Source organism: Pelophylax lessonae (assembly GCF_965119305.1).
Source record: "Pelophylax lessonae genome assembly, chromosome: 6".
NCBI lineage: Eukaryota > Metazoa > Chordata > Amphibia > Anura > Ranidae > Pelophylax > Pelophylax lessonae.
Genome location: NC_138773.1, coordinates 103,267,120 through 103,288,950, shown reverse-complemented (window position 1 = coordinate 103,288,950; position 21,831 = coordinate 103,267,120). Strand labels below are relative to the sequence as shown.

Below are 21,831 nucleotides of genomic sequence, written 5' to 3'. Positions count from 1 at the left end.
AGCATTAGCAATCTTCTTTCAGAAGCCTTTAGCTACCAAATCCTTGGTGCGGAATTTCATCCAGGGGGTGCGGCACCTGGCTCCTCCAGTCCGCGCGCCCTTACCGCCCTGGGATCTTAATTTGGTTTTGTCGGTTCTACAGAAACCTCCTTTTGAAAACATCAGGGAGATTCCCTTGCTTACTCTATCCCAGAAGGTGGCCTTCTTGGTGGCTATTACTTCTGCTCGCAGGGTGTCAGAACTGGCTGCATTATCATGCCAGTCCCCATACCTAGTGATTCATAGGGATAAGGTAGTACTTCATCCTAAGCCATCTTTTCTTCCCAAGGTGGTTTCAGATTTTCATCTGAATGAAGATATTGTACTACCTTCCTTGTGTCCTCAGCCCAAGCATCATCGGGAACATGCGTTGCATTCCTTAGATGTGGTTCGGGCAATCAGGGTATACCTGAAAGCTACGGAATCATTCCGTAAGACGGATTCACTTTTTGTGATCACGGATGGCCCCAGAAAGGGTTTGCCTGCATCTGCCGCGACCATTGCCAAATGGATTAGACAAACGGTGGTACAGGCTTATTCTATTAAGGGTCAGAGTCCTCCGTTCCCTGTTAGGGCGCACTCCACTCGAGCGCTCAGTACTTCCTGGGCCTTTCGCCATCAGGCGTCAGTGGTCCAGGTATGTAAGGCGGCCACCTGGTCGTCGGTACATACCTTTACAAAATTCTATAAAGTTGATGTGACGGCATCGGCGGATGCCTCATTTGGCCGCAAGGTTTTGCAGGCCGCAATTTGAGGAGACCGGTGGTCTACCTCGAGGGTTTTTTTCTGTTTGAAAAAAAAAAAAAAAAAAAATTGTTCTCTTTTTTTTGGTTGAGTCTTATCATTAAGGATGAGCATTGTAAACTTCTAGTTGGCACCGGTTGGGCCTTCTAGATTGGGATTTGATTTCCATTTTCCCACCCCTCAGTTGTGATACTGCTCTGGGACGTCCCGAAGGTGGTGTATCACCGAGGACTACGTCTGCCGATGAGCGCTAGAGAAAAATGGATTTTTGTAAAATCTTACCGTAAAATCCTTTTCTCTTAGCTCATCGACAGACGTAGTCCCCGCCCCTCTGTTTTGGAGTTGGGTTGGGTTAAATTCTCTAAGCACTGCTTTTTCACATAACTGATTTGCTGAGGCAGAGAGAGAGAGGATATACCCTCTGGGACTGCCCCTAGGGTGTGGCCAGAGCTTTTTAATTTCCTGTCTAGTCCTGCTCCTGCGGAGGTAACATAACCCGAAGGTGGTGTATCACCGAGGACTACGTCTGTCGATGAGCTAAGAGAAAAGGATTTTACGGTAAGATTTTACAAAAATCCATTTATTTATTTTTAAAAATATCATACCATTCATTTTAATTATTTTTATCTGCTTACCTAAAATGGTTCTAAACTCATATATTTTTTTTTTTAAACCCTAATGCATTATATATATAAAAAGATAAAAAAACTCCTCACTACTTTATCTGCTCACCCCATCCCTAAACACTTACCGGACTGAGTCACTTTTCCAGCGCTGTCCTGGCTACAGCACCGCGGCTCTCAATTCCTGGTCTTACAGGAGACCCTGAGAGAGAGAGAGAGAAACCATATACATATTGGCGTAAGAGTACGAATGTGAAGCTTTTTAATTCTTTGTAATGGATATAATATATAAATGCTTGTGTCAGAAGAATTTTCCTTTTTGCATTGTTTAACACACCCAATGACTGCTACAACACACAGACTTTATAGCTGGGCGCCATTATCCTAAACTGCAATCTGGTTAACCAGTGATAAAGGTTGTTAGGAAAGAGTAGTTCATCTTATCAACAAAGGGGGCATTAGGTGATCAATAGCGCTCTCATACCAGATCAAGATGGTTTGTTTCATTGCATGGGCTGTCACAGAATAAAATTGAATTCAGGGCTCAGGCTTTACCAGACAGTAAACTTCAGTGTTGATCTTTACACTAAAACATAGTACAAACCACTAGTTTTTTTAACAAAAAACAAGTGACCGCTCCACCAGGTCCATCCACTTCACAATCTGATGTTAGTACAGGGATCTGCTGTTCTATTGTGTTCTGACAGGGGGACACCACCACAAACCCCACCGCCAGGAAACTATGGTCAGCGCTCTCAGCCATTGGCTGAGAATGCTGATCTGAAGCTGGTCGGCTGCATGTTTTCCAGCATGCTTGTCCAACACAAGCTGGCCAAACAGCTGACTTCCATCGGACCGGCTGCCATACACATGGGCCAAATGTCAGTTTTTCTTTTATTGAATGGACGTAGTCGTCTGACATCTGGCCCATGTGTACTAGGCTTAAGGCCTTGTTTGTACAGGTGTCAGTAAGTGGAAGAGCAGTGTATACACCAAGCTTTTACAAAGTATTTGCAAAACTTACAGTAAGCTTTAAGCAATTTTTTTAAAGATTCTAATGGAAACTTAGTTCATGTATTACTGCTAGATAGTGTAGCACCCTCCTAGGTAGGTAAAGCCTAGTAGCTCCCTCTGCTTATCAGTCTTGAGTTTACTGACAGCTTTGGGGAGTATTGACCTTTTTTTTTTCCCTTGCCATATGAAAGTGCATAGGGCTGGCGATTGGCTGCTAGATCCCATCAATGTCATAAAGGTCACATACTTGGAAGGGCCAGGTGTTGCCAGTTTCAGATGAGTAAGAGGTGGTAGTGGGGTGGGGATGGTAAGGTGCCTACCTCGTGTGTTTCACCAGAAATTAAAAGCAGATTTGAACATGACACTGCTGCTGTTTTATGTAGACTATGAAAGATAAATTATGTCATGTAGCTAAAATACTAAATGGCTGTGAATGCCATGTCAATTGCTAGGTGCCTCCCTCTGCTAATTTCTTGGTCAGACAGATATTTACACAGTGGTGTTATGGCTTTCCCTGTCTGCATTACTTTCCTGTTGCATTAATCAATTTCCCTCCCTCTTCTCTTTTTTTTTTCCTCGCTCCCTTTCCAAACAATAATTTCCAGTCCCCCGTGTTGTGGCCGTCTCACCGCAGATGCGTCTGGTTGAAGACAATCCCTCTTCTCTCTCCTTGGTGGAGATCTATAAGCAGCGCTGTGCCAAGAAAGGCATCGAGCATGACAACCCTATTTCACGTTACTATGACAGATTGGCTACAGTTCAAGCGCGAGGGACTCAAGCCAGTCATCAGGTACGGAATCTTTGAATAATGAATTTGGAAGGTGCACTGTAGAGGCATTCTACACCCTGATCTGGTTTAATCATCCTGCGGTATCCATTTTCATGCAAGTATGTCATTTCAGTGTAAATGAGCTCAGCCTAAGATGATTATAAGCTTATTCATCTTGAGCAGCTGGACAGGGCTTTTTGATGAGCACATGGTCATCTGCTATATGAAAAGATACATTTCTCTTTAGTTAATTGACAGACACTGCTCCCGATCTTCTTAACTATTGGATTATACTGCCCCCTACAGGAGTAGGACACTGGACAGAAAAAGTTTGGCTATGCCTATGGACAGTCCCAGGGGGTATATTCCCTCTCTCTGCTATAGGTACTTTTTTCTGCCTAGTCAGGAGTAAGGACCTAGTTTCTTGCTGGGATCTCTGGTCTTGGCAAAAATATTTTCTTTTTAGATATATATTTTTTTTTATCCTGTTTTTTTCCTGTGAGATCTACAATCAACTGCTGGACTGGGTGACGGGCTGCATAATCTAGATCCAGTTGTCACCCCAGTCTGGCCAGCGAGCGCAAACCTCAGCTCCACGCTAAGTCGGCCGCGACATAGTCCCATCCAAGGTCGCAAACGCCTTGGCCCGAATTGCAGCGTTTTTCCTGGCTGACAGCCCCCCCCATTTCCATGGCGAGAGGTTCTGACTGGAGCGGTGCCCGCCTGGTTCCTGGTATGGTGAGTAGCTGTCCCCCCTTTCCCCCTGGGGGGTTTTGGGGTGGACGTGGGCCCCTCCATGGGACGGTCGGACCCCCGGGTTCCCCTACTTCCTGTCAGGCACCCCCCAGCCTACCCCCCCTCGACTTATGCTAGGATGTGTGGGTGGTCCACCTCCAGGGATGGGGGCAGGGCACTGCGGGGGGGGGGCGGTGCCCTGCTGGGGACTGGAGGATCGGCTATGCGAGGGGGGGGGGGTTGTACCTGGTTGGGACTCCTGCCTGGGCCCCCCATTCTGCTGGGGCCTGTCCTTGAAGCCTAGGGATCCCTGCTGGCTCCCTGGGAGCCTCGTGGTGCTGCGCGGGGCCTCCATTTTCTTGTAGCCTGTGTGTTCATTGCACAGCGGCCATGCTTGTGTAGTCCGGCTGCCATTTTACTGTGGTTTGCCATTGAAAATAGCAGCGGCCATGACCACTATCATGGAGCCCTCTGGGCGGCGATTTTGGTGGTAGGAGCCTCTTCTCATCCCCTGGTGCTGACTCCTGGATCCTTTCATTTCCTGATCGCTGCTTGTGCAGTGCAGTTTCCCGTGGTGGCTGCGGGGCCTGGTTTCTGCGGGGTGGTGAGTCTGGTGGGGTCCTCTCCCTCTTTGCTTAGGATCCATTGGTGCTGCCAAAGCAGTGCGGGTTGTCCTTTAGCAGTGTTTTACACTTTTTTGTGGGGGTCCCCCTGGTGACTCATTGAGTCTTTGGAGCACGTCTCCCCACCTGATGCGCAGGGCCCTCCGGGTCCCATACATCCACCCACCAATTCACTGAAGGCGGTCCTGGAGTCTCTCGTGTCCCAGGTGGAGGTGGTTTTTGGGTGACGAGCTGGCATCAAGCACCCCCGCCTTCACCATCTGTCTCCTCAGATCCTGAACATAATTCGGCCGCCGCGGACGTTGGTCACCCTGCTGGGTCTGCGACCACGCGCCCTGAATCCTCAGATAGTGAGGATGATTCATCTGCTTCTGCAACTGCACATGAAAAGGCACTGGTGGACCATGCGCCTTGAATCCTCAGATAGTGAGGATGATTCCTCCGCTTCTGCAACCCACGCACGGAAAGGTGCTGGTGGACACACCGATTGTTATCTGTGCTTGAGACTTAAAGTTGGGGGGCGCGACTGCGACGCAGGCGCATGTTCCCTTTTGCACTCACAAACCATCCAGAGCGGCAAAGGAGTTCTCTTTTCCCTCCTCTTTTGACAGAATTGTCACTAAAGAGTGGGGACGACTGAGGCGTCCCTTTGGGGTACCTAAGCTAGTTGCTACCCCTAGGAGGAGTCCCATCTTAAGAAGTGAACTATTCCACCATTGGTGGACCCTCTGTTTTCCAGAATAAACAAGGCAACCATGATTCCGGTTGTAGAGTCCGTGGCCTTTAAGGATCCGGCTGGCTGGTTCGGCACTGAGGCAGATTTTTACCATTGCCCTGGTGTTTCAGACTCTGACCTAGTGGGCTAAGATTTTACGCCATGACCTGGAGGGGGGGGGGGTGGGTAGCTTCCTGAGCTGGCAGACCAGCTGGTTCAGGGGCTGCAGTTTATCTGTGATGTCTCTTTGGATGTGTCTCTCCTAGTGGCTCGGCTCTGTTTCGGCAGTGGTCCTTCGGCGTGCCTTTTGGCTCAAATGCTGGTTTGCAGACCAGACTTGTAAGAATATTTAATAATAAATATCTCGCGCTCGTACTTATGTCAGAATATTTATACTGCTCTGAATATAGCAGTGTATTTATTTATGGTTAATAAGCAAAGATCTGTGAAAAAGGAGAGTCTTCACCTATTGCCATAAATCAGTGTCGAGAATTCTTTTTAATTGATTAATTTCTTTTTAAAAGCATATACCAATCTTAGTGAGTACAGTCTACAGTGTGGAATATATATAAAAATATTTATTCTCAAGACATGCAAACACAATATATGATCAAACAAGAAGTGACACAAAAAGATAACTCTACAACAAAAATACTAACTTCAAATAATCAATGCAATGTGATGTTTAGCTCAATAATGAAAGTGAAACTAAAACAAAGTGAAATAAAACAAAGTGAAAGTGAAACCAAAGTAAAAGCAAGATTACCATTTCTTCCCAGGTATAGTATAAGCCATAAATTAATGTTCTATATAAACAGACTACAATGGTCTGCGAATCACATAGCCCAAAGTCATTCCACTGCAGAAGGAATGAGAATAAGCCATGCAAAACGGAAGACTTAAAATTGCAAATAATGCACTGAATCTGATATTAATAAAAATGTATAAAAACAAAAATCAGCTTTTTAGAGAAAAATATACCATGGCTTATACGGCTGGGATTGTAATCTCATTACCCTTAAATATGCAATATAAAACATATAAGGAAAGAATAAACAATTGTTGAATAAAATCAAATAATACAGCAAGGCATAATTACCACACTTAAGATAGCCGCTAGCTTCAAATCGTTACCAGAGTCCTAAGATGGATGCCTTTCTTAAGATGGTGGATTCCCTTCAAGTTTCAGATGAATGATTGGACAAATATGGAGTATGTCTGGATGAGTCTGTTAAGGAATCTAATAGCGTGTGTGGTGTAAGTGTGAGGTGTGTTGTCAGTAGTGTAAAGTGTGTGTCCTCTCTCTCATCTGGGTTGGTCTTTTATATGGTAAGAACAAAGAGCTATAAAAATTACCATAAGTAAAACCCAGAGGGATGAAACATTATCCCTATTGGTCGGGATATTCTATACCTAAACTGATGAGGTCAGAGACACACCCCTTTTTATAATTAACCCCATATTTGGTCTAATAAAATTAAGGATGATTTCTCTATATGTGAGATTAATCATATAACACAACATAAAACTTTGTCCAGACTTCCAGTACATACATAAATGTCCACCTTCACCTTGGCAAGTAATGCCATTCCAATAATTATATTATTTAACACAATATAATATTTTTATATGGGAAAATCTGAAATTATCTCAAAACTGCACCTGGTATTTTGTCTCCAGAGGGCAGTATCGTACCGTTCATTAGATTTTGTATTTAACATAATTTGAAACAATTACCCATCATGTTCTTATCTGATGACCTCTCTGACCTCTGGCTAGTGAATAGCCATTACTTATTTGGATTCTGACATAACTGTCAGGCATCCAGACTAGGATAGGAAGATCTATAGTGTCATAAAAACTTACACCAGACCTACACACAAACTTCTCTGAAATGAGGTAATTAGTAACGAGATACACATGTCTTTACACTTATTAGAAAAGTATACTTGTATATATATATGGATATTATATATCTAATATTATATAAGTATCAAGTTCACACTTCTATATTAATAAGAATACAATGTATTATCGTTAATATACATCTTACATATGATGATGTTTTCTATAAAAACTTATATGGTTCATCTTTAAATGTCTGCTAGAATATACTGGGGTATTGTCCATTGTTATATACTTATAGACAGACTGAGATATCCCCCTTAACATAGCGTCAGACTGACTAAGTTTTATCTGATCGAGATGTCAAAAGGGATCTTATTTACGATTACATAGAAATACAAAGATCTCTGTTGAAACCATAGACCCTTTGTAAGCCTGTGAGAGACATTTTGTTTAACAAGTATATATATGAACTTTGTTTCACCTTAAAAACAAGATGGACGCCATCCTGTTCAGAATCTCTTATATGCATAATATGAAATATACATGGCTTTTAAAATCATTTTTCTTTTTACCTATTATTATTTTAATAACCCCCAACAGGCCCGACAGACTTCTAAAAAGGCCTTGACTGATCTTCCTTTCAAGGAGATCGCCTGTTTGGTGCTACCCTGGATGACATCATTAAAGGTCTCAAAGGGGGGAAGATTACCATTTTTCTTCAGGCTACTAAGGGCAAGGACCCTCGTCATAGATGTGGGCCCCTTCGACTCATAAGAAGCTGTTTTGTCCCTCAGGGTCAACTGACAAGGGATTGGAGCCCTTCGGGGCTTCCTCTGGAGGATCCAAGCAAACTCGGTCTGGCGAGTCAAGTGCGGTTTGCCTAGGGAATTTATTTTTCGCTGTTTCCACCCCTCATTTTTAACACTGCTTTGGGACGTCCCAATGGTTAAGAAGATCAGGAGCTGTGTCCATCAATGAACGAAAGAAAACAATGGGATTTTTGATTTACTGTAAAATCTATCTCTCTCATGTTCATTGACGGGCACAGCACCCACCCTTCTGTGGAGTTGAATTCTTCTGACACTGCTTGTAACAAAACGAAGTACCTCTATTAGAGAGAGGGGGTATACCCTCTGGGACTCCTGTAGGGGGCAGTATAACCCAATGGTTAAGATCAGGAGCTGTGTCCGTCAATAAACATCAGAGAATTGGATTATACGGTAAGTCAAAAATCCAATCCCCCTCCAGCTCTAACACTGAGAACTGAGCAATCAAACACTGCTAATCACTTGGTTCTCAGAGCTCCCTGAGCAGAGAGCTGGTGGCTGTCAGTAGCCATCTCTCTGCTCTGCTCCTCCCCCTCACTGGATCGCTGGGTTGTGTAGGGATGAGAGCAGACTGAGTCAGATGCCATCCAGGCATGTGGGCGGATGCTCTTTCCTGAGCTTGGACTGGCTCTGTGACATGAGCCAACAGTGGGCTTCAGCCACTACCATTGGATTGAGGTAAGTATGCTTCTGTGGAGGGGCAGGGTAGTTGTATTAGCTAAGATAAAGGATAAGTGCACTTTTCCTTTATGGACTAGTATTCTTTAACAAAGTCCACTTCAGCGCTGCATACATTGCATATTAATACATAGCCTCTGGTGAGTCATTAGACCTTGTGGCTTAATATAACAGAAGTCTTTAAGTCCAATAAAGAAAGCAGTTTCCATAATTGAAGTAAATGGCTTTTATGAATAAAAGAAAAAATAGCTTCCAGTACATAAGATTTTTTTTCACCAACGATCTTTAAGAGTACGCTAAGCATCAGCCCTGCAGAATATACATTATTATGGGCATGACAATAAGTCTTAAGCAACTTCTAAATCAAACTGATGCACTGAGAACTCAAATGCTGAGCACAGTTTGGTCAGTCAAGGTGAAGTGCTGTATGAAGTACTGTTGAATAATTGGTTTGAACAAGGGCATATAGCATACTTGGAATCGTTTTAAGTAAAATTTTCTAGCAAAAGTTTACTCAAAATGAAATGCTTTTCCTCTATCCACATCTGGTGCAACACATCTTTAAATATACTTGCTATGGCCAAAAAGGGCAACAGTACTGCATCAGCTTGTGGTATCTGCAAAAATGTGTGCTAGATTTCAAATCAACTTCTATGTCTCTCTGGAGGGACAGCTTATATGCAGGACCTTGACCTGCTCAAACCAGCACTTAGTCCTGTCTAATACTGACAGCAAACTTAACCCCTTGACATTCAACTTTCACATACCAGGACCTTTCCTGGCCAATGGGGCTCTGTGTACAGTTAAATAGCAAGAGCCAGGATGAGGACTAAATCAGTGTGGGGTTTAGAATTGGCATGGACAGATTTTTGTAAGACTGGGACTGAGACCCAAAAGGGTTCCACCCATCAGGCTTGTCATTCATTCATTCACAGAGTTTCGTTCATGGGAAACTACAAGTACCAACAGCCTTTTAGCTGTCGGCTTGTAGTTTGCAATGAACTACCAGGGTGCTGTTGGTGGTCTTATCCTTTAAGGAATGAAAGGTAATTATCTGCATTTCAACAGTATTGTTTCCTTAGACACGTTTTAGCTTATGACATGTGCACTTTAATTCCCCTTAAGCACCTCTCATAATTGAAGAATGATCAGACTGTTAGAATAGGTTACTTTTGGAAAAAGAAAAAAAATAATAGGTTACATTAAGAGACTTGACTACAAGTAACATCTTGGATAGACACTAAGGCCCCTTTCACACTTGCGGACCGTTCAGATCCGCCTGTCAATTTTTCAGGCGGATCTGAATGGATGCCCCATGCATCTCTATGGGGCATCGGATGTCAGCAGAGACATGTCCGCTGACATCCGATCCGTCAAATCTGGATGGATGGAAACCCTATTTTCCATCCGTCTGGCGGATGGGATCGGATGAGAATGGACAGGATTCCCCCATAAAGAACAGCGGGGACCTGACAGCTGTGTCTCGACGCACAGAGCGGAGACAGAGTTGCCATCCGCCTGCTCAGCGGGGGATCGGCGGATCGATCCCCCCGCTGAGAAAACGGAATCTGCCGACGAAGCGGACAGTGTGAAAGGGGCCTAACAGTCAGCATATCTCCAGTGCTGACTTGGGTGTGGGACTTACAAATATCCTTGCTTGGTCTCTCTCTAAATCAAATGACTATTCACATTGCTGTTGCTTCATTTGACTTTTTTTTATTTTTTTTGTGGCTTACTGAAACCTAAACAGATTATTTCATATAGTATCAGACTGCTATGTCTAGGTCATAATCGCAACTGGTCAATTGCAAATCCTGGGTGAGACTAAATGATGAAGCCGGCGGTAATTAATTAGAATTCTTTTCATATATTTTCTGCAGGTTCTGCGTGACATCCTGAAAGAGGTGCAGAGTAACATGGTGCCACGCAGCATGCTGAAGGAGTGGGCTTTACACACGTTCCCCAATGCCACCGACTACTGGACCTTCAGAAAGATGTTTACCATCCAGCTAGCTTTGATCGGCTTTGCAGAATTTGTCTTTCATTTGAACAGGCTGAATCCAGAGATGCTGCAGATTGCACAGGTGTGTGGAGTATTTGAAGAAGCAGAAAATCTTCTGCTGTTGATCAAACCACTCATGCTGAACATAACTGTACAAATCCTCCTATAATTGCACAGCAGACTTAACTGTTCCTGTTCCAGCTGCTTGTCTTTTCGCTCCACAGTTAGATTCTTATGTTTGTGTAGTACTTAGACAACATTTCAGCTTAACCATCTATCCCAATGTTATTATCGCATACTGAAGAAGCAGAAAGCGCAGTAGCTCACTATACTGTTATTACAGTGACTGGAAAATGTTCTGGCAAAATCCCATATCTTGTTAAAGGATCAGTGAATGTGAATTACAAGCTAGTTTATCTCAGGAATCCCAGAGAAGAATCCTGCCAACTGTCACTTTTTTAAGCCTCCTTAAATAGTTTTAGTGTGGGTAGGGTTACATATTTATGATTTGTCTGTGCAGCGCTTTCACATTAACTCACTTGTTTAAAGTAGAATTAAACTTGTGAGCTAAAGGGTAGCTTTTTCCATGATGCCAATATGCATATTTGCACATGATGGCATGTTTGCCTCTGGGAATACTCTCCTCTAGCATTGCATGGTCCTGGATTCCCAACCCCCCATTTACATTTTTTTACTGCCAAACTCAGTCTTCCTGCTTCACCACACATGGTAACATATGCATTTTAGGCCTTAAGATTAGTTAAAACCCCCCAGACTTGATATATTTTCCAGAAGGGGAAACCATGAAGAATGAAATGCTGAATTGCAATTTCTTTGTCACACAATATTAGTGCAACTGTTTAGAGCCGGTTCACACTGGGGCGACTTGTCAGGCGACTTGGTCGCCTGACAAGTCGCCGTGGGTCACCTGCCATAGATTAGCACAGGACCCGTTCTAATAGGAGCTCCGACTTAGAAAAAGGGTCCTGTACTACTTTGGGGCGACCTGGAGCGACCTGCATTGACTTCAATTATATGAAGTCCGTGCATGTCGCTCCGAGGTCGCGGTGCGCGCTGTGCACCGCGACTTCCCAGGTCGCCCCGGCAAGTCGGGTCGCCTGTATGTGAACCGGCTCTGATCAAACCCAGATTTCTAGTAAAAAAATAAATAAAAGAAAATACATTATAGTTAATTTATAGTTCATTTAGTGCACACAAACTTTATACTACCCATTTTGTGGTAAAATTTAAAAGGCAAGGTTACGTGAAGTAAATGGATGCTGAATATGGCAGGCCTTAAAATTCCCTGTGGCTGTGAAACGGCAACAAACTACGATACCAAAAACTGTCCAAAGGCGACTCTTTAAAAGTCTTTACAGGTCATCAATTTAGAGTTAACTGTAAATGAGCGGTCTAGAATTTTTGCTCTCATGGAAGTTTGCTGTCCACATTAGTCAAGGTATAACCACTCCAGAAACCATAAGTCATGGGAAGCTTCTCATGTCTGTTTCATTCAGTGCAGACGACCAACAAACAGATGTTTGTGCTGACCTGCTGACACTCACCAAAGCCAACGCGGGCGCTATACGTTACCAAACCCACACGTGGTTTGCGTTCAGGGGCATACACCTGCTGTCAAATTTGGAACTAGTGGCTGTGTCTGTGCAGCCGCTGCATCCCAATAGACATAAATGGGACAGCATGCACACAGATGAATGAAACACCTTTAAATCACATGCAGGTAAAGACAACCCTTTGCACGGGTGTACGCTTGACTACACCTATGTGAATGAGGCCTTACTAACAGGACTTTGTAATGTAGTAGAGCATGACTGACTACTTACAGTACTGCTCCCCCTTTTGCAGCACGAGTGCTAGTCTGCACAGCAGATACATTGAATTTCTTATTCTAGCTTTGTGTAAAAATGAATTTGTTTTAATGAAGCTCATAACTTATTAGGGTAGTCCCTTTTTAAAAATCTGTCTGGCATTCAGCTTTTAAACCAAGGTTATATTAGTAGGGAATGAGCTTTCTGTGCAGCATTTTAGCAGGAAAAAAGGACTGACTTATTTCTTACCTCAGTTTGCTTCCAGTGGCCAATTACATAAAGCAGACTTCACTATTACTTAAGTGGATAACAAATATCCCAATTTCTGTGCGGGTGTCCAGTAATTTCTACCTCATACCTGCAAAGTCTCTCCAAAGAACAACCAATGTAGACTATGCAATCCTGTATATAAAAGGGATCTTACATTTCAGTTTTTTTTTCTTCTAATCTTTGAAAGAAAAAGACAGCTGGGAAATGATAGTCCTATTTCCATCAAAGGTATAGTATAATGAAATCCACGCTCCAGTACACACGAGTATGTTCTTTACACAATAGACTGTCACCAAGGAATTTAAAGCCTTATGTAGGCAAGTAGCCATGCTTAGGCCCCCCATTTAAATAAGGAGTGGACAATGCTATCTGCTGAACACTGCAAAGTTACTCGTAAATAGATAAAACTCGTGGATTGCAGGGCCTTGCTCTTTTTATTTTTTCAGGAGTGCTTGTTCAGGAGTTTTAAAGCAAGCACAACTCAAGGAGCAGGGAATTGGTGGGAGGATGAACGTCTGATTCGTTAACTCGTGTGTGTATACAATTTTGCTTCAGCTATTGAGATCTGTAAACGAGAGGGAAGGAGAAACTGGAAAATATGTGAAAAGTAGCACAAAGCTCCTCCTGCTGTCTGGATGTTGGGAATACAAAATATTAACAGAAAACGTTATATATTTTCCTAACTAAAAAAAACAATTGGCGGTAATGTATCAAAATTGGAGCAGCTGTGCGTTACAACTAATCAGCTTCTTAAGCTTTAGTTGCTGTGCATAGCTGCTCCAGTTTTAATAAATTATAATGTTAGTCCTGATATTAATAGAAAGAGAGAGAGAGAGAAAATATGAAAATATTGATCACTAACTTACATATAAAATAAAACAAAAAAATGGAACTTGGTGGGTAGCCAACATCTGTGTATGATTGTTTTGATTATTCTTCAATCGTATGATTTTTCAACCATAATATTGCCAATTTTTAACAAACTTGCTAAGTTCTGCATTAAAGTATATCTAAACCTATGAACAAAAATATAATATTTTGCTGCGAGGCAGCCATTGGATGTGGTGTTTGCATTCATTTTCTTTTTTGCTTTTTTTTTTTAGCATAATATGTAGGTGTTCTGTAGAGCTAATACTTTCTGAGATAATACTGCATAGAGCACAATCCGTACAAGATTTTTGGCTGGATAAAAGTTTTGTTATTTTTTTTTGCTTTTTTAACTTCCTGAATAGATCTAACAAAAAGCTTTCAGTGGTATCATTCTACAGACCAAAAGGAAAGCAAATACGAGAAGTTTATTGTTGGTATTTACATGCCGTACACTTTATTATTTTAGTAAAATTGTTGTGTATATTTTTATTTTTAGCTACCTCTTTTCACTTTGTGTTTGTTATTGCAGCATTTGATCCAGATGTTTAATTTGCTTTTAAATATTTTGCTTTCTATAGGATACCGGCAAGCTTAATGTGGCCTACTTTCGGTTTGATATCAATGATGCGACGGGAGATCTGGATGCCAACCGCCCTGTCCCATTTCGACTAACCCCAAACATTTCTGAGTTTCTCACTACAATTGGCGTGTCAGGACCACTTACTGCTTCCATGATTGCTGTGGCTCGGTGCTTTGCACAGCCCAATTTTAAGGTATATTTATTAGGCCACAATTGTAAATGTAAATATGAATAGTAATATAAAACCTTGGGCTGGAGATTATTTTTTTTTACTTTTATCGTTCTGGTGGTGGGTGCATTGGTGTGAAAATCATGTCACATGACAGGAGCACAGTACATGCACACCAGCTCCATCCAGTCAAAACAATGTCCTTTCAGTAAATGGATCAGTTTTTGCTACTATTTTTTAGTTCCAAGCTTGCGTGTACGTGTCTGTTCATATTCAGACTTTTAACAAAGACATGCTGAAGATTCTGAACACACAATGACCTCTCTTCTCCCCGTCTTCAAATGCAAAATTATCTTTGAGATATAGTCTGTGAATCTTAAAATCTCTTGCTAGTTCTTGAATCAAAAAACTGGTGTTGTATGCAGTAGTGTGAGCATAACATTAACAAGGCCTTGGAGTTTACAAATCCGAAGTACATTTTCTGATGTAGGTTGCTGTTCCTGCAATTTAAACCCTTCCAAATGTTTTGTTTCATATTTGTATGGCTTGAAGTACTATAATATATTCACTATACTTTGATCCATTAAAATGCACTAACTCTAGCCGAGAGACCGTGCTTTCTGCATCAAGATCAGTGTTATTGCATATTTGTTTGTACATGTATATTCACCTATGCCTATGGGAGCTTGCATACATGTGTTGTAATCTTTATGCACTTTACACTTTGTCTGTTGCAGCAATAGTTACAGTGAAAGGCATTTAAATTGTAAACTTCCAGATAGTGGTCATTTTCATTTGACAGTGATGATTTGACAAAGCAGTGTTGCTTTAATATTAACAATCCCAAAATGAGCTTAAAGAGAACAAAACACCGGTCTAGGTCAGTCCAATGTTCCACCTCTACTGGCACTGTTAGGTGCTGACCCTGTTTCCAGCAGTCTTCATGTAGGAAAAGAGAGAGGATTGGGTTGGCCACACATATAAAACATCACCTTTTATTGTAAAGTCTTCGATGAAATACATCACAACAACAAGACAGCATCCACAGCTAACATTAGCTATGATTACGTGCTAATTTAGTGTGAAACGCATTAGATGTGGACGCTGTATTTCCTGTCTTGTTGTGGAGGTGTATTTTATTGAAGATTTTACAATAAAGATAATGTTTTAAATGGGTAACCAACCAAATCCTTTCTTTTTTCCTGCTTAAAACAAAATTCCTTACCTCTTTACTGTAAATGGGCAGAGAACCCCCCTCCAACAAAATATCCAAGAACTTCGCAGGGAAGAATAAATAAAACAAAAATGGAATAATTCTGGTTTACAGAAGCTTTACCGTTGGCAGTGAAAGGGTTAAACATGCATAAAACTTTCTCTTTCATTCATTGACAGACACAGCTCCTGATCTTCATAACCATTGGGTCATACTGCCCCCCTACAGGAGTAGGACACTAGGCAGAAAAATAATCTGGCTACGCCTATGGCCTGTCCCAGGGGGTGTACTCCCTCTCTCTGCTATAGGTACTCAGTTTTTTTTTCTGCCTAGTCAGGAGTAAGGACCTAGTTCCTTGCTGAGATCTCTGGTTCTGGCAAATTTTTTCTTTTTAGATTATTAGAATTTTTTTTTTTCCTGTGAGATCTACAATCAACTGCCAAACTGGGTGACGGGCTGGATAATCTAGATCCAGTGGTCCCCCCAGTCTGGCCAGTGAGCGCATGCAGACCTCAGCTCCACGCTAGGTCGGCCGTGACATAGCCCCACTGGACGGGGGCTGGTCTGCCAGTTAAATGTCTTGCGAGGTCGCATACAACCGGCAGCCACCCAATTTCAATGGCGAGGGGTTCTGTCTAGAGCGTTGCCCGCCTGGTTCCTAGAATGGGTAGTAGTTGTCCCCCTCTCCCCCTGGAGGTTTTTGGGGTGGATGTGGCATCCGTGCCGAGGAGTGGCGGACCTTTTAAAGTGAGTTTTGCTTTTATCATCTATGAACATGTACGTGTTTTTATCGTCTACTTAAAATAAATAAACTACACTATGAAAACCTTTCTGGCTCCATGTGATGAGCATTTCATTTAGTGTATCTATTCCGAAGACAAGGATGTATCTACACCTGTAAGGTGGTACTTCCATTTGTCCACAGTAGTTTGACATAAGGCTTGGCTCCCTGGGGAATCTGGTGAGCATATAGAGGTGCCTGGTGGAGGATTACTGTGTTGTGTAATGCACCGTTTTTGATGATCTATCACCCTGTGTATTTCTTGTGTGAACTGTCACCGAGTTGGGACATTCAAGGACTTCCCCATCTTCTTTTTTCATTTTTTTTTTTTTATACTGTGGTATATGGATATTAATATAATTGCACTTTTTTTCATATTTATGGACTATATAGGATTGGAGTTCCATCTAATGATCAATTATTAACCAGCACTGCACTTATTTGTTTTCTTAATCTTCCATCCTGCTCTACTGTCACTGGTTTTGAAGGCTTAGGTGTTGAACACCAGGTGCTGATGGATAAAGGTTTATCTGGGTAATAGATTCCTACGCTGTTAAAAGCTAGGAAATGTACCTCTAGGAAAATCTACCATCATACGTGGAAGACGTACATTGCGTGGTGCGAGTCTCTTGAGGTTCATCCTTGCTCCTTCTCGGTGGCTCGACTTTTGACCTTCCTTCAACGGGGGGTTGAACAGAAATTGGCCTTGAGTACCATCAAGGGCCAGGTGTCTGCTTTGGCAGTCTTCTTCCAATGACCTTTGGCCACACACTCCCTGGTGCATACCTTTCTTCAGGGGGTCCGACATTTGGTTCCTCGAGTGCGGTCTCCGTTGCCACCTTGGGACCTTAATTTGGTGCTTTCGGTCTTTCAGTAGCCTCCCTTTGAGAATCTTTGGGAGTTTCCTTTGCTTAAGCTGTCTCACAAGGTGGCTTTTTTGGTGGCTATCACCTCTGCGTGCAGGGTGTCGGAACTGGCGGCCTTATCCTGTCATTCACCTTACTTGGTGATTCACAGAGATAAGGTGGTTCTTCGCCCCCTGTCCGTCGTTCCTTCCAAAGGTTGTCTCTGATTTTCATTTGAATGAAGACATTGTGTTCCCTGTGTCCCAGGTCAAAACATCCGAAGGAAATTGCCTTGCATGCCTTGTATGTGGTCCGGGCAATTAGGGTGTACCTGGCCGCTACAGAGTCTTTTAAGAAGTCAGACTCCCTATTTGAGCTCACGGATGGGCCTCGGAAAGGGTTCCCTGCTTCCTCTGCATCCATTTCCAGATGGCTCAGACAGACAGTTATTTAAGCCTATTCCATCAGGGGTCAGGTTCCTCCTTTCTCTGTCAAGGCACACTGGCACTTGGTGCCTCCTGGGTCTTCCATCATCAGGCGTCAATGACGCAGGTTTGCAAGGCGGCTACCTGGTCCTCGGTGCACACTTTTACGAACTTCTATAAAGTGGATGTGTTGGCATCTGCGGATGCTTTTTTTGGCCGCAAGATTTTGCAGGCTGCTTTTTAGAGGACCTGATCCTCTAAACACTGCTTTGGGACGTCTCCATGGTTATAAAGATCAGGAGCTATGTCAGTCAATAAACGAAAGAGAAAATGGGATTTTTGACCTACCGTAAAATCCATTTCTCTGATGTTCATTGACGGACACAGCACCCACCCTTCTGTGGAGTTGTAATTCTTGTAATTCTTCTGACACTGCTTGTAAAAAAACTGAGTACCTATAGCAGAAAGAGGGAGTATACCCCCTTGGCGCAGCCAGATTCTTTTTCTGTCTAGTGTCCTACTCCTGTAGGGGGCAGTATAACCCAAGGGTTATAAAGATCAGAAGCTGTGTCCGTCAATGAACATCAGAGAAATGGATTTTACGGTAAGTCAAAAATCCCATTTCTTTTATTTTTTTTATTTTTTACATTGGGAATGGTTAGAGCCTCTGTCAGGTCTTTATAGCGACATCTCTCACTACCTTCATCCTGCCTGGGCACAGACACAGCTTGGACCCAATGACTCCCAGTGATCTTAAACCACAGAAAGCCGAGGCAACCTATTTATTATTCTTGTCTAGTTTAGACCTGTTAATTTTCATGCCTTGCATCCAAAAGTGTTGACAGTCATTCAATGCAAATCTGGTCTTCGAAGCTATGCCAGAGTCATCCTTTAATAATCCTAATTCCACAGTATTCCAGAGCCTCTCCAAAGAACAGAAACAATATTCTGCTAGATCAGCACAGTCAATTTTTTCAATTAAAGCAGATTACCACAGACAACATTATCTGTCAGCATAATACGGTGGTTTCTTATTTCTTGTTGAATTAATTTTTATTAAAAGAAAGAATGCCAGATGTAGCTATTGGATATGATCTCGTTTCAGCCAGCTAAAAATGCCCATCTGCTGGAATGAGGCATGCTGACGAACTCTGCTTATATACGATTTGGTTTCATCCAATTCACCGAACCACCTAGTCCTACCAACTGCTTATATTTCCTGCCAAAATCATGGTTGCTGCTTTCCAAAAGCACTGTGTAATTTTGAATCTCCTGATAGAGAATTACTTGAGCAGGTTACAGAGTTTTAGCTTTAACTGCTCGTCATTGTTTTGCTAGAAAATTACATAGAAACCCCAAACATATATTTCTCTGTCCCTCATTGACAGACGTAGTCCTCCTTGATTAATATCAACTCGGGTTATACTGCCCTCTACAGGAGTAGGACTAGACAGGAAAGAAAACGTTCTGGCCACAAGTAAGGACCTAGATTCCTTGCTAGGATCTTCGGTCCTGGCAGGATTTTTTTAGAAATACCTTTTTAAACAGCTTTTTTTCTCCAGTGTTCCTGTGAGATCTTCAAGCAAGCATGCTAAAACTGGGCGACGGGCTGGATGTTGAGATCCAGTGGTCACCCCAGTTCAGCCTACGAGCGCGTGCAGGCCATAGCTCTGCGCTGGGTCGGCCGCGACATAGTCCCACTGGACGGGGACTGACCCTGCGAGTTAAACGTCTCGCCTGGACGCCAATGACCAGCAGAGTCACGGCGTCCGTATTGGTCAACAGCCCCCCCCCCACCCCGGTGGAGAGGGGTTCTGTCAGGAGTTGGCGCCCGCCTGGTTCCGGTATGGTGAGTAGAATGTTCCCCCTCTCCCCCTGTCGGGGTTTGTTGGTGGACGCAGGCCCCTCTCTGGGATGGTCGGACACTCAGTTTCTGGGTCTCCCCTCTATCCTATAACAGGTCACAGATCCCCCAATTCGAGTGTGATTTTGTGAATAGAAACCAGGAGGCTTGGTTTGGGAGCTGACTATCTAAAGTCACTATATGACTGTAAGGGTGACTGAAGTCAGTGGCAGACTACTAAAAGGCATTACTATTGAGGTATAGAGGTATCCTACCTGTCATAGTGTGACACAGGCCGATGCCTATGCCTAAGTTACTGCAGCCACAGATCGCCATCCCTCCAGAAAGCCGGTCACTTCCACAGGCCGCACAGCCTCCCACAGGCCGAGGCACTCCCGCAGGCCGCATAGGCCGAATGCACACCTCCCGCAGGCCGCTGCTAGCTTGCAAGCCGCCGCTATCCTACACAGGCCGCCGCCATTTTCCTGCAGATCGCACGAGGCCGCCATATTGGCGTAGCCTCGTGTCTCCAGCATGGGGGCGGCCATGTTTGAGGTGACCAAACACCTCGTGGAGTAATTGGGAGGCGCCGGAAAGGCGTGTAAAGGGGCGGAGCCGCCTCCTTGGCCCGGGAAAGCAAGCCAAAGACTTCCTGTCTGTAACAGACAGTGCTGGAAGCAAGTTGATAAGAAACTTCTGTGCATCAGGTGAGCCTTGGGGTCTCTCTCTCTCTCTTTCTGAGGGGTCCAAGCAGGTAGACTGAGGGGCGCTATTGCGCTGGGGGACTAGGTAAAAAAAAAAAAAAATGTTTTTTTCTTGCAATTAATTTTTTTTGTGTTTGCTGGCAAGTGTCTTGTTACATGAACCCTGCCACACATGTATCCCCACCTGATCCCCTCGGGGTGGCCGCAGGACCCTCCAGTACCCCACTTGTGATGATGCATTATCAGCAGTTTTGGAGTCTTTGGTATCCCGGGTGGAGGTAGCCTTTCAGGGACGGGGGTCAAGAAGAGCGTCCCCGCCTACCCCTATGTCATCTGATACTTCAGATACGGATTCTGAGCTGGTCATTGCAGCCCCTTTTCTGGGGTTGTTGTCTCAGGTACGGTCTCCTCAGACAGTGAGGAGGACGCTTCTGCCTCCGCCATAGCACAAGAAGCGTTGGTGGAAGCACTAGTTGTGTCTGTCCGGGAAACCTTAAATCTTGAGGTTACACCGGCAGAGGTAGTTGAGACTCATATTCCTTTTTTTTTTTTTTTTTGGTACTAGCAAGCCTACCAAAATGGTGAAGGGTTTACCTTGCCCAAACAGGGTCGTCCATAAACGAGCCCCTGCTATTTCCAAACGCATTGCTAGGCGCTATCATTTTGAGGAATCCCTCATTACAAAGATGGACGGTACCACCAATAGTGGACTCACCGATTTCCAGACTAAATAAAGCCACTGTTATCCCGTTGGATTGACAGAATGGGCCCCACCCATCTCTAGGGTGGGGGGACGTCTTCACCGGTTTCCGGATCCAGGGCTTTCCAGAATCCCGGATAAAGGGGTTCGCAAGGTCATATGGTCGGGATACAAGATCGAGTTTCGATCACTTCCACCGGTGCGATTCTTCCCTTCCAATATTCGACATCCCCGGGTCGCTTAAAAAGCTTTGTGGGGGACAGCTTGATGCAACAAGCAGTGGTAGTTCCCATTCCTTGGAGGAGTTCTAGTCGAACTTGTTCACAATGCCCAGGAAAAAGGGCTAGGTGCGTCCAATTCTGGTCTTGGAAGAGATGGAGTCCATCCATACAGTGGTGGCCTCCCTGCATCAGGGGGATTTCCTGGCGTCCATAGACATTTAGGATGCCTATCTTCATATCCCCATCGTCGCAGGACATCAGCGTTTTCGTTGCTTTTCCCAAAGATCATCCCTGGTTCCCACCAGGAGACTGAACTATCTGGGCCTAATTTTGGATACATCCTTGGCAAGAGTGTTTCTCCATGCGGAGAAACTCCAGAAGATTCAGTCAATGATTCGGATGTTGCTGTCCGTCAACTGGCTGGGGTTGATGGTCGCCTCCTTAGAGGCAGTACCGTTTGCCCAGTCTCATACCCGAATTCTCCAAAGAGCAGATTCTTCTCATATGGAATCGGAATCCCGATTCCCTGGACAATCGGATCCGATTGAGCGAGCGGACCAGGGAGGCTCTGGTCGGGTGGCTTCGGTCTCCGATGCCCAGCCAGGGGAAGTAATTTCTTCTGATAAATTCCAGGTTACCGATAAATGTGTTGGAACTGAGAGCGATCAGACTTTGTCTGATTTACTGGACCGAGCAGCTCCAGGGCATCCCGGTTTGGATCCTATCGGACTATGCCACGGTCATGACTTATGTCGATCACCAAG

General features: G+C 43.8%; 1 protein-coding gene across 3 annotated transcripts in view; it reads left to right on the top strand.

Moving 5' to 3' along the window:
- TRRAP (transformation/transcription domain associated protein) overlaps positions 1–21,831 on the top strand; it is a 300,061-nt gene that overhangs the window by 273,335 nt on the left and 4,895 nt on the right. For all 3 annotated transcript variants that reach the window (XM_082261087.1, XM_082261086.1, XM_082261085.1), the window contains 3 exons: positions 3,026–3,210; positions 10,496–10,699; positions 14,165–14,359. In XM_082261087.1, the coding sequence (XP_082117213.1) occupies positions 3,026–3,210; positions 10,496–10,699; positions 14,165–14,359 (584 nt within the window). The remainder of the gene's footprint in view (positions 1–3,025; positions 3,211–10,495; positions 10,700–14,164; positions 14,360–21,831) is intronic.